Here is a 13,455-nt window from a genome sequence, read left to right as displayed (position 1 = left end):
AGTAGGGCTTCAAGTCGCAGAATGCAAAGAAAACCCCTTGAATGGATGAATTACTTGCGAACGTACCTCAGAAACTCCAAATTACTAAATGTTCACAAGCAAATAAACTCCGGGAAGGCCACGAGGAACAAGGGTAAGAATAAAGTGGACCAGGTGAGCTCGGTATATACGTCACGGGACAATTAACTAATTCGTATTCTGAGTGATGCAGGCAGGACCCTACCTCCGCCTGCGAGTATGAGACAGGCCTGTTCGCCCTGGATCCACACTCCGACTGCTCATCAGCCTGTTTGACTGTCAACACAGGTGAAGGCTGGGTCACCGAGCCCCCCCTCGCCCGACACCGGGCCCCGGTACAGACCCAGACACCGGAGCGCGCTCGTGCCTCGGCGCAGTCACCCTACACCGGCAGTGCACGGCCACCCGGGGCCTTTAAGACACGCACGCCTCGGCCCCGGTTAATAATCCCCGCTCTTACAGGCCAATTTTGTTAATTAAATGTTTTGTTTGCGGTGCGGCTCTCATTCACTTCGGACACGTCATTCGGCGCAGATCTAAGCCAGGGCCCAGATCTCATTAGATAAAACCGATCAGGACGAAAAGAAAATGGAGGCTCCGCTAATTAAAGCTTTTAATTGTGTAGACTCGCTGTCAGGCGGGTTTATCTGGAATCTGGGGTTGGAAGCTGCACGTCAGGCTCCCCACAAGAGCACTTTCATTAATGGAAGGGACGGAGAGCCCCCACCCCCGCCCCTGCCAATGCAGAGCGAGAGCATTCTGTCAGGTTCGCAGGGCCATTTTCAAAACACTGCTTCAAAAGCAGTGTAAAAAGCTTTCTAAAAAAAAGGTTGTTTTTTTTCTATCCCGAGGGCGAGTCCTAATGTAGTCCTTCCCACCTGGGTGCTGCAATTACCGAACTAACACAGTTGTTAAGGTGTTTCTCCATCAAAGGTCCCGCCATTTGAGTTACCATCTCTGGTCGTGGGCTGCTGCAACCACAGGAAGGAACACCAAGAAACACCACGCTCCAAATATCGACTTGCACTGGATAAATGAACCTCTAGTTAACACACAAAGCGCGAAGCAACACTATGTCTTGACGTCATGAAGTGTGGCGTCACCCCTAACCGAGAATGGAAGAGTTCTGTGGTCGATGCTCGGGGAGATGCGGGCGAGGTGCATTCTGGTATTTGGAGTCGTACATTCGAAGGTGAGAGATAAGTACGAGAGCTGGCAAGCTATCACCAGGGCTGGATTAACTGCGAATGGTTATAAATGCATGTAGGCACATTTGAGGTTCAGGCCTCTTGGCGCTAGGTAAACTACGGCCTGGAACAAAGAGAAATCACTGGAAGCACTTCGGTGAGTTCGGTCTGGCATACAGTATGGGTGACAACACCTTAACCGATTCGAGGAGGTGTTAGATTAACTGAATGATGCACATGAGACCTGCAAAAGCGCACACAAGAAGATACAGACTGTACACAGTCTGTAATATTTTGCATGTCGTATCAGTGATGCACGCATAAAGAAGGCCATTGGTATTGTGTGGTTATGATTAATTAATCGTGTTATTTTGTTTGTGATCAAAACAATGAAATCTTTTTTAATAAAAAAAAAAAAAAAAAAGAGAGATCACCGAACACTAGGGGGCAGATTTATGTTAACTGGCGCATCCCCAGGGATGCGCCAGTTAATGTGCGCCACAGTGCGCCACAGCTCCGCCACCCATGGTGCGCCGCATTTACAATGCGGCGCACCATGGGGCAAAAACGGCACAGATGCGTGACGCATCTGTGCCGTAAAGGCGGCGCATTGCTGGAGTTGCGTCGCAAGCGCGACGCAGCTCCAGCAAGGCTCGGGGGTGCCCTGTCTGACCAATGCTGCATCAAGACCTACGCCTGCTTCAAGCAGGCGCAGGCTTTTGACGCAGCATTGGCCTGAAAGTGACTGAGTGAAATCTTATAGATTTCACTCAGCCACTTTTGCGAGGCGCACCTGCCCCGGAACGCCCACCCTGCGCCGGAACGCCCACAAGCGGCGCAGGGCTTTACAACGTGACGCATCTGCCTAGATGCGTCACGTTGTAAATCGTTCGTAGGGATGCACCACGTTTACGCCGCCTTGCGTGACGCAACAGCGGCGTAAACGTGGCGCAAGGCCTTCATAAATCTGCCCCTTGGACTTTAGTACAATTATTTAGCTAGCAAGAACAAAGACTACGGCCCCCATAATGCACTGGTTTGTTCCATGAAAGCCGAGGTTGAAATACAGCCACCGTGCATGCGACCCCATGGACCCCACAGGGCACCCGGCTGCTGCACACACAGAACCGCAATGTTACTTATTTGAGAAGCCATGAGTTTGCCAAGGACAGTACCCCACGTGTAATGCTATTTGATATGTTCGGCTAGAAGAGGGTGTACCAGGCCATACCAGAAATTTGCCAGCACCACAAAACCCCCATTTCGAAGTTCAGAGTGCATAAGTCAATGGTGCCTGTGTACCTGAAGCCAGAAGCACTACAAACACGTTTAAAAGAGAATTTAGCCACATTTAGTTCTAAAACTCCCCCAAAACACTTAGTGGAATGAATGTTCTAATCCCTGTGCAGGGAAGCCATCATATGTTGGGAGGTGCAAGCGGTAGGACGGGTTACGTTATCCGACTGGCTGGAAGTAATTGTATACAAGGTTTCAAACTAATGAGGTCCCGGAGAAAAGTGTTCTCACAAGACAGGCCTGGGATTTAATAACGCCCCCACCAAGCGCGGTACAATATGACTGTTCATACAGAGATGGGCTGCTCTGGAGCCCCTCAGACAGCGAACTACACCTCAGGCCCAGCAAAGGGAGGCTGCACAAAGGAACGCATGAAAAACGCGAACAATACCGCCAGACCGGGGCAGCCCGGACGGAAAGTAAAGCGCAAAACAGCAAACATTTAATTAGTGTCTTAATATCCTCCCCTCCGCCCCCCACAAGCAAGGCTTTTTAATTACTGAATGTAGAAACAGAATACCTCCGTGAAGCATTCATGTGCAGCGGCCTATCAAACCATTTACTCAAATTAAATGTGTAATCCTTCAAAATGCCTGCTTCTAAATTAATGAGTTTAAGGAGCGTGGAGTTCACCTGAAAGGAGCTGGAGGCCCGGATCTCTTAAATTCGCGGTCTAATTGTGCTGGGAGTTGGTGAAAGGGTGTTCACAGGCGGGGAGCGTTTGCCCTGCTCCGACAAAGCTGCCCCCCCCCAAAAAAAGCACCCACTTCCAAACCGTGAACAAAACTTCGTATCGAGTCCACGAGGGTAGACTGTGGGGATACCAGGCGGTGCCACTGAGCTCGTTAAACATTAGCACGGCCTTATTTGCAGTTCAGCAGACAAAGCGGCGTGGCACTCACCCCAAGTCTGTCTGGGCCGGTCAGAGAGCCATATCTGGGGACCGGCACTTAATGCAAAGGAGATAGATAGGGGCCACTGTGAAACCGACTGAGCATGCGCCGGCACATACTGGAAACACCACCAGTGACCCCATGCACACATCTGTGCCCAGCAGCACTCTTAATAGGCATGCTTACCACTCAGAACACGAAGAGGCAAAACACACAACCAACAATAACAAAGAACCACACCTGGCCCAGCCCCATCCTGACCACCACCGGACTTATTTGCACCTTCGTGTGCACAGAGCTGGTAGCATGCATTGTGAGGGCATGTGGGGTAAACTAGCGAGTCAGAGGGTGAAAACATGCTTGTGAACTTGAGTGTGTGGGGTAAAGCAGTCATTGAGTGTGTAAATTTGACAGTATGTGGGCAAGTCAGTGAGTCATTTAAAGTGTGAGAGCATGCTTGTCAATTTGACAGTATGTGGGCGAGTCAGTGAGTCATTTAAAGTGTGAGAGCATGCATGTCAATTTGACAGTATGCGGGCAAGTCAGTGAGTCATTTAAAGTGTGAGAGCATGCTTGTCAATTTGACAGTATGTGCGCAAGTCAGTGAGTCATTTAAAGTGTGAGCATGCATGTCAATTTGACAGTATGTGCGCAAGTCAGTGAGTCATTTAAAGTATGAGAGCATGCTTGTCAATTTGACAGTATGCGGGCAAGTCAGGGAGTCATTTAAAGTGTGAGAGCATGCTTGTCAATTTGACAGTATGTGCGCAAGTCAGTGAGTCATTTAAAGTGTGAGAGCATGCTTGTAAATTTGACAGTATGTGGACACGTCAGTGAGTTATTTAAAGTGTGAGAGCATGCTTGTCAATCTGACAGTATGTGGGCGTCAGGGAGTCATTTAAAGTGTGAGCATGCTTGTCAATTTGACAGTATGTGGGCAAGTCAGTGAGTCATTTAAAGTGTGAGAGCATGCTTGTCAAATTGACAGTATGTGGGCAAGTCAGTGAGTCATTTAAAGTGAGAGCATGCTTGTCAATTTGACAGTATGTGGGCAAGTCAGTGAGTCATTTAAAGTGTGAGAGCATGCTTGTCAATTTGACAGTATGTGGGCAAGTCAGTGAGTCATTTAAAGTGTGAGAGCATGCTTGTCAATTTGACAGTATGTGGGCGAGTCAGTGAGTCATTTAAAGTGTGAGAGCATGCTTGTCAATCTGACAGTATGTGGGCGTCAGGGAGTCATTTAAAGTGTGAGCATGCTTGTCAATTTGACAGTATGTGGGCAAGTCAGTGAGTCATTTAAAGTGTGAGAGCATGCTTGTCAATTTGACAGTATGTGGGCGAGTCAGTGAGTCATTTAAAGTGTGAGAGCATGCTTGTCAATTTGACAGTATGTGCGCAAGTCAGTGAGTCATTTAAAGTGTGAGAGCATGCTTGTCAATTTGACAGTATGCGGGCAAGTCAGGGAGTCATTTAAAGTGTGAGAGCATGCTTGTCAATTTGACAGTATGTGCGCAAGTCAGTGAGTCATTTAAAGTGTGAGAGCATGCTTGTAAATTTGACAGTATGTGGACACGTCAGTGAGTTATTTAAAGTGTGAGAGCATGCTTGTCAATCTGACAGTATGTGGGCGTCAGGGAGTCATTTAAAGTGTGAGCATGCTTGTCAATTTGACAGTATGTGGGCAAGTCAGTGAGTCATTTAAAGTGTGAGAGCATGCTTGTCAAATTGACAGTATGTGGGCAAGTCAGTGAGTCATTTAAAGTGAGAGCATGCTTGTCAATTTGACAGTATGTGGGCAAGTCAGTGAGTCATTTAAAGTGTGAGAGCATGCTTGTCAATTTGACAGTATGTGGGCAAGTCAGTGAGTCATTTAAAGTGTGAGAGCATGCTTGTCAATTTGACAGTATGTGGGCGAGTCAGTGAGTCATTTAAAGTGTGAGAGCATGCTTGTCAATCTGACAGTATGTGGGCGTCAGGGAGTCATTTAAAGTGTGAGCATGCTTGTCAATTTGACAGTATGTGGGCAAGTCAGTGAGTCATTTAAAGTGTGAGAGCATGCTTGTCAATTTGACAGTATGTGGGCGAGTCAGTGAGTCATTTAAAGTGTGAGAGCATGCTTGTCAATTTGACAGTATGTGCGCAAGTCAGTGAGTCATTTAAAGTGTGAGAGCATGCTTGTCAATTTGACAGTATGCGGGCAAGTCAGGGAGTCATTTAAAGTGTGAGAGCATGCTTGTCAATTTGACAGTATGTGCGCAAGTCAGTGAGTCATTTAAAGTGTGAGAGCATGCTTGTAAATTTGACAGTATGTGGGCAAGTCAGTGAGTCATTTAAAGTGTGAGAGCATGCTTGTCAATTTGACAGTATGTGGGCAAGTCAGTGAGTCATTTAAAGTGTGAGAGCATGCATGTCAATTTGACAGTATGTGGGCAAGTCAGTGAGTCATTTAAAGTGTAAGAGCATGCTTGTGAATTTGAGTCTGTGGGCCTCAGGGAGTCATTTAAAGTGTAAGAGCATGCTTGTGAATTTGAGTGTCTGTGAGCGTCAGTGAGTCATTTGGAGTGTGAGAGCATGCTTGTCAATTTGAGAGTCTGTGGGTCTCAGTGATTCACTGAGTGAAGTATTTTGGATCGAGTGTTCTACCATCTAGAACGTAGTCATTTAATAATAGCTTGTTCTGACATACCACCTTACAAGACACAGTGTATTATAAATATACAGGCTGTTTGTATACCCAACCCGCACAAACACATCCGCAGTCGGACCCACCACTCATCAGTGTCAGACTGATTTCATACAGACATGGGGTGTTACAAACTATATTATGTGGTCAGTGTCGTCCATCTAGCACTCGGTTGAGGGTATAGACAGACACAGTGTAGGTCAGACTCAGTTTTGTCCCCGATGGAGATAGAGGTGAGACCCCTCAGAGGTCATCACTGTCAAACCAGCATTTTGACGGGGATGGTTTTGCAACCCCTAATACTTGGCCAGTGTCGGACCAGCAGTGTGTTGGTGTGGGTGCTGCCACTCCTCAGGAGGTGTCAGAGTTCTGGGAAGTTGGAAGCGCCCTCACAAAATGACTGATTCACAGAGTCATTGGTGATGGCGCCATTACCCTTGAACATGGTCACAGTCATTCCAGTGTGGTCAGTGCCCTAAATGGAAATACATAAGTGCTGGCACGCTAGTAAAAGCACGTGTTTGCGCCTCAGAAGTGCGAACAGTTTCCCATTAAATGTCTTAACAGCGCAGCTGAAAAGTGCAGTTACTTTCCAATTCAATTTAAAGAAGTGCAGGAACTCAGTACCGGACAGCACCTGCCCATTCAAAGCACAGGGTATAGATTTGATGGTGCTGTCCCTGCCCATTGATCTTTGTAAGACCATATTGTGTTGGTGGCGTGGAGTGATGTGCATGCATCCTGCACCACACCTCCACAGCCCCACTCTGCGGCAGTGCGGGGTATACGTGCTTTTCCAGGCATGGATGCTGCATTCGCCTGAAGCGGTCAGTGTCACGACTTGAATAGTTGGCGATGAACCAGCTACGCCTGACGTTCTGAGTACTGCAAAGAGGGATGTCACCTCTGGGAAACTGGCAGTACTCTGCTTGCGGAGTCCAGGTAATGGACTGCTGTCAAGCCGGTCAGTGATACCTGGACAGTGTGTCGATTGCATCTGCTGATCCCCTTGAGAAGCTGCCGGGTCAGCACTGAAGTAGTTTGTTGGAGTTCTGCTACTCTCAAGTTATGGGACTTCTATAGGGGGCTGACCCACCTCTGAAACTGTCACTAACACACCTGCAGTGTGCTGGGGGGCTACTTTCAACTCTCAGAAACTGCCAGTAAAACATATGCTTCGTGTTAACAGGGGCTGCTGAAGGTGCTAGTAAAATACTCCTATTTGTAGGGGCAGATGTGAACCCTCTGGGGTTCTCAGTACACTATCTGCAGCTTATTGGTGTGGGTAGCTGTCAACCCTCCGAATCTGTCAGTAAAATAGCTGCAGTGTGTGGGCCGGGGTTCCTACAAACCATCTCATGGTGTTAGTAATATACTTGAAGCCTGTTGGTAGAGGCTGCTATGACCTCTGAAGCAGTAAGTAAAAATGCCAAATTTTATAAAAAGTGATCTCCTTTTTTTGTTAACAGACCACCACACAGGAACAGTTCATTCTAAAAGTTGAGCTGCCTCGGCTGAAAGTGAGGGAGGGACAGAGTTAGAGAAGAAGCAAGCCTTTTTGCTAGGAAGCCTGCTCCTTAAAAGAAATGTAAACCTGTGCAATTCTTTAATTTGGAAACATGAACGCTACTTGGAAGCCAGAATTGACTTTAATTGATGGAATCAGTTGAAGCTTCAGGATTATAATGATTTACTCGTTTTGAGAGGAAAAGTAATGGTAGGAGTTCTGGAGTACCTGCTTTTACTGGACAGATATACAAGAATATTTGCACTAGATTCAGTCTGGTTGTGAATGACAAATCTATATCTTCAAAAATCTTTTTTTTTTTCAAACTAAATCTTTTTTCTCATTTTGAGGCAGTCGATCTTATATTGTGTGTAATAAAAGTTTTAAACATTGAATACATATTCACAGAGTTTTTCTGTCATTGGCTGGCACTCTCTAGCCCTAAAATATACAAGTCAACTTTTCCCACTGCACCAACCAGGACTCAGTTCTGTGGCTCTCTGGTCACAAAGACATCTACGGTGATGCATTAACCAATAGAGGTTTGGTCATGTAAAAAAGTGCAATTACGACGAATTAATTCAACTTGTGTTTATTTTTCCATTTAAGATGTGTGTGTTATTCTATGTGCAATTAATGGAAAGTGAGACCAACGATATAATGATATAATATGGGGTTCTTTTCAACCCTGCCATTGGCCGCCCTCACACTAACTGACTCATCCCCTATTGCAGTGAGGATCACAGTTGCCATACATTTTTAATGCACTTCGACCACTAACCTGGAGCCTGTTGCTAGGGGCTGCTGTAAATCATCTGAAGCTGTCAGTAATATACCTGGAGCCTGTTGGTAGGCGCTAGTGTAAACCATCTGAAGCTGTCAGTAATAGGTGCTAGTCTAAACCATCTGAAGCAGTCGGTAACATACCTGGGTCCTGTTGGAAGGCGCTAGTGTAAACCATCTGAAGCTGTCAGTAATAGGCGCTAGTGTAAACCATCTGAAGCAGTCAGTAATATACCTGGAGCCTGTTGGTAGGCGCTAGTGTAAACCATCTGAAGCTGTCAGTAATAGGCGCTAGTGTAAACCATCTGAAGCTGTCAGTAATAGGCGCTAGTCTAAACCATCTGAAGCAGTCAGTAACATACCTGGAGCCTGTTGGAAGGAGCTAGTGTAAACCATCTGAAGCTGTCAGTAATAGGCGCTAGTGTAAACCATCTGAAGCAGTCAGTAATATACCTGGAGCCTGTTGGTAGGCGCTAGTGTAAACCATCTGAAGCTGTCAGTAATAGGCGCTAGTGTAAACCATCTGAAGCTGTCAGTAATAGGCGCTAGTGTAAATAAACCATCTGAAGCTGTCAGTAATATACCTGGAGCCTGTTGATAGGCGCTAGTGTAAACCATCTGAAGCGGTCAGTAACATACCTGGAGCCTGTTGGAAGGAGCTAGTGTAAACCATCGAAACGTCAGTAATAGGCGCTAGTGTAAACCATCTGAAACAGTCAGTAATATACCTGGAGCCTGTTGGTAGGCGCTAGTGTAAACCATCTGAAGCTGTCAGTAATAGGCGCTAGTGTAAACCATCTGAAGCCGTCAGTAATATACCTGGAGCCTGTTGATAGGCGCTAGTGTAAACCATCTGAAGCGGTCAGTAACATACCTGGAGCCTGTTGGAAGGAGCTAGTGTAAACCATCGAAACGTCAGTAATAGGCGCTAGTGTAAACCATTTGAAGCCGTCAGTAATATACCTGGAGCCTGTTGATAGGCGCTAGTGTAAACCATCTGAAGCGGTCAGTAACATACCTGGAGCCTGTTGGAAGGAGCTAGTGTAAACCATCGAAACGTCAGTAATAGGCGCTAATGTAAACCATCTGAAGCCGTCAGTAATATACGTGGAGCCTGGCTGGCAGGGGCTGCAGTAAACCATTTTAAGGTGTCTGTAATTAATATGTGACGTTACAACGCGGTCAAAACGATAATGGATGTTTACCATCTGTAATATACCAGGAGCCTGTTGGTAGGCGATAGTGTAAACCCTCTAAAGCCGTCAGTAACATACCTGCAGACTGGAGCCTGTTGGTAGGTGTTCATGTAAACACTCTAAGGCTGTTAGTAATATACCGACAGACTGCTTATAGGCGCTTGTGAAAACCCCTCGAAGCTGTCAGTAATATACCTGTAGCCTGTTGGCTGGGGCTGCTGTAAACCCTTTGAAGGTGTCTGTAATATACCTGGAGCATGTTGGTAGGCGATAGTGTAAACCCTCTAAGGCTGTTAGTAATATACTTGCACCCTGTTGGTAGGGGCTGCTGTAACACTCTGAAGCGGTCAGTAATATGTCTGCAGGTTGCTGGTAGGCGCTAGTGTAAGCCCTCTCAAGCGGTCAGTAATACACCTGCAGACTGCTGTAGGCGCTAGTGTAAACCCTCTGATCTGTCATTAACACACCTGCAGACTGCTGGTGGACGCTAGTGTGATCCCTTTGAAGCTGTCAGTAATACACCCTGTTAGGCGCTAGTGTAAGCCCTTTGAAGCTGTCAGTAACACACCTGCAGACTGCTGGTGGACGCTAGTGTGATCCCTTTGAAGCGGTCAGTAATACACCCTGTTAGGCGCTAGTGTAAGCCCTTTGAAGCCGTCAGTAATACACCTGCAGACTGCTGGTAAGCGCTAGTGTAAATACTCTAAAGCAGTCAGTAATATGCCTGCAGGCAGGCGCTAGTGTGAACCCCTTTGAAGCTGTAAGTAATACACACACGGAGCTGCCAGTGTCACACAGGCCTGCAGACTGCTTGTAGGCGCTAGTGCGAGTCCTTTGAAGCTGTCAGTAATACACCTGCAGACTGCTGTAGGCGCTAGCGTAGCCCCTCTGAAGCGGTCAGTAACACACACACACACACACACACAGGGAGCTGCCAGTGTCCTGCAGGCCTGGCGCTGGTCAGCAGCGGTCCCTCCCCTGGTGCCCCCCTCGGTCCCTTCCCTCGGTGCCCCCCTCCCTCGGCCCGCGCTCCTCACCTGATGTAGTCGTTCCTGCAGAGGATCATGCCGCTCTTGGTGTAGCAGGAGGTGCCGATGTCGCCCAGCTGGGCCTGGCAGCAGGAGCACTTGAGGCAGCGGCTGTGCCAGTAGCCGTCCATGGCGTAGAGCAGGAAGCGGTCGGCGATCTTGCCCCCGCAGCCCGTGCAGCGCTTCCAGCAGAGGGAGGCGGCCGAGACGGGCGCCGGCTGGGAGCCGCTGCCGGGGTTCACCATGACCTGCAGGGGGCGAGAGAAGGCATCGTCAGCCGGAGATGGATGGCCCCTGGCCGCAGTAGCCGCGGCCCCCCTCCTGCGAGGCAGGACCTGCAGGCACTTGTTGACTCGAGTCCAGGTGACGCCCCCCCCCCCTTGCCTCTGTGGGCGGGTCCAGGGGCCCAGGAAAGAGTGGCCCCTCACCCCACTAGGGCGCTCACTGGATCACACCTGGTAAACAAGCACCCTGGGGCACACACCTGAATGCAAGCTACTTCAAAAGGATATCTCCCCCCCCCCCCCCCCAAGTCAGCTAATTCTGTCATTCTGCAGTTATGTTATTATTTTACCCCCCTTCTTCTACAATATCTCCACCACAAACCAAATTAATCAAGAACTATCTCCCTTGTGTGGTGCAATATGTCCCTCCAGGCAGTGCCTGGCGCTGGCACGTCTGCCTGCATGAATATTCACGCGATCAGAGGGGCGGCGCCCCGGCCACACTTCAGAAGTGCTCTTGCAACTCTGAACTTGTTGAATCAACTGTTCCGGGGCCTGTGGGCCGGCTGCAGACCGGCGGAGCCGGTTCCACGGCCGCTAATCCCTTCCTGTTGTGGCTGCAGCACTCACTGGGGCGTGATGCCTCCATGGTCCCCTCTCCGCCCGGGCTGGCTCCGGAGCACAGCAGATCAGCGGCTTCGGGGCGCCTGGTAACCCCACACAAACACCACTTCACTCCAAGCCGGATAATCTGCCCTTGATCCGTAGTCAGAGGCGGCCAGTTGGCCCTTTGAAGATGGCGATAAGAGCGCGGGGGCTGACATGGAAAATAGCCGGGCCGTCTCGCCACAGTAAAGTGCATGTGGGCAAATAGGGGAGTTTCACCCGAAAGCATTACCGTGCGAGGTTCCGATGAGACCTTTCCTGCCCATGTCAGGCGTGAGTGGCTCAGCCAGGGTCTGGACTTATTTCCATTCTGGCTCTAAACGTGCATGTTAAAGGGAAAAATAAAAAAAAGGCCCAACGTGCACCTAAACACGGCTCAGTAGGAGCTCCTTACGCACGGGCGCGGGGTGACCCCAGGGCCGGCCCCTCAGAATTAATTGCGGTCTCATCTTCGGGTCTGATTGCCCCATCTGTCATCAAAAGGTCGGGCATCTCAAACCCAAGCACGGATTCTGTCCCTAAAATACAAAAGATCGCCTCTCTAATATACTGGGGTCGTCAAAGGGAAACATAACCCTTCTCTCTCTCGTGATAAGGGTGTAGTTTCTAGATCCCCAATTGCATTCTGGTACATGTAGTTTTGACTCCCATACCCCATTATAAATGCAAAACAAACAATTTGTCAGACATCTCCAAGGCGCGTGCATGGTTTTGAAAGTGCTGATCCCTTGATTTGAGTTCTGAAACCAACAGGCGCATTTCACTAAACTGGCCTCGAAGCAAAACATGGCAATCTTGCTGCATACACTGGCTAGCGCACTGAGCGTCATTACTAGCAAAACAAACTGATGTAAAGACGGTGCATCACGGTATAAACAACCCCCACTGTGCAACATTGCAAAATGTCTCAAGTCCACTGCACAGGCGGCCCCTGCACAGGGAACGTGAAAGGCCCAGACCAGACTAAAGACGCCCAATAAACCCCCACTTGTAGGTACTTGTAGTCCACTGTCAGGAAGGGCTTGGCAGTAAGGTAGGAGCCAACAATACCCCCACTGCCATCACAGGATAGCTGCTAACTTCAACAACAAGACATGCAACCCAATGACATTTAAAGCAGGTAAAAAAAAAACATATCAACAGTGAGACCCGGTCATCAACATTCGTCCTGAAAACCGCACAATAAAGCAGATTCGTACCAATTACGCTGTAACAAAACACTAGGACTCAGAAACCAGCACCACTCTAAAATCCATTAGCATTGTAGTTACCCAAACGCATCATACCTTTATGTAAATTGATTTATCCGATGCATTACTCCAGAATTGCTTTTGTTACATTTTCAGCCCCTGCACTAAACACCGAGGCACCATTTCCTGCCTTTCAACTCTTTCCCCGACCTTTTTAATCGCTTCAGATTTCTTGAAGCACGTTGTGCGCTGCCTGCCCCCAATCGTGCTTGAAAGGTAAATATATGAAAAAAAAGGAAACGTTAGACCGACAAAAGCGTCCAGTAACCCCATTAGCCAAAGCTCTTAAGGACAAGCAATACCTTAATGCTGATTAAATCTAAGAGAGATGAATCGAGAGGGCTGACCAGAAAGTGACTCCCCAGATAAGCAGAGGACAGACAGGTCCCTCCTCGAGTTTCATTTAGAGTTAGAAAAAAAAAAAAAGCTTTTAACTTAAACAGGCGCACTCTGGTAATTACAGAGCCTGGCAATTTGGGGACTGGCTGCAGGCTGCCGAGGGGAAAGGCAAGCTGGCAGCTCGAGGGAAGCTCGCTCCACTTTTAACAACCTCCCTGGTGCTGTGTTTTTTTTTCTTTTTTGTAATGGAAGGCCTGCGAGAGAGCCAGCCAGCGCCTGGTAATGAGGCGCAGGAAACAGGGCTCTTAACGTGGGCCTGGAACTTAATGAGGGGGCAGGACTTGAGCATTTGAAGAAGCAAAGGGGACAGTCCATGGACAGGGAG

The 13,455-nt window shown here is 48.3% G+C and overlaps 1 protein-coding gene across 3 annotated transcripts in view; it reads right to left on the bottom strand.

Annotated features, from left to right (window-relative positions):
- Positions 1-13,455, bottom strand: part of LMO4 (LIM domain only 4) — a 39,987-nt gene that overhangs the window by 24,264 nt on the left and 2,268 nt on the right. For 2 of the 3 annotated variants that reach the window (XM_078645932.1, XM_078645945.1), the window contains exon 2: positions 10,601-10,839. In XM_078645932.1, the coding sequence (XP_078502058.1) occupies positions 10,601-10,836 (236 nt within the window). In that variant the 5' untranslated portion in view covers positions 10,837-10,839. Of the gene's footprint in view, positions 1-10,600; positions 10,840-12,767; positions 13,271-13,455 lie in introns of those variants that run through there. The other variant, XM_078645940.1, reaches the window with a different exon arrangement.

This window comes from Lissotriton helveticus, chromosome 1_1 (genome assembly GCF_964261635.1).
Source record: "Lissotriton helveticus chromosome 1_1, aLisHel1.1, whole genome shotgun sequence".
Lineage (NCBI taxonomy): Eukaryota > Metazoa > Chordata > Amphibia > Caudata > Salamandridae > Lissotriton > Lissotriton helveticus.
The sequence above is the reverse complement of the archived record's forward strand: the minus strand, read 5'-3'. Positions and strand labels throughout refer to the sequence as shown.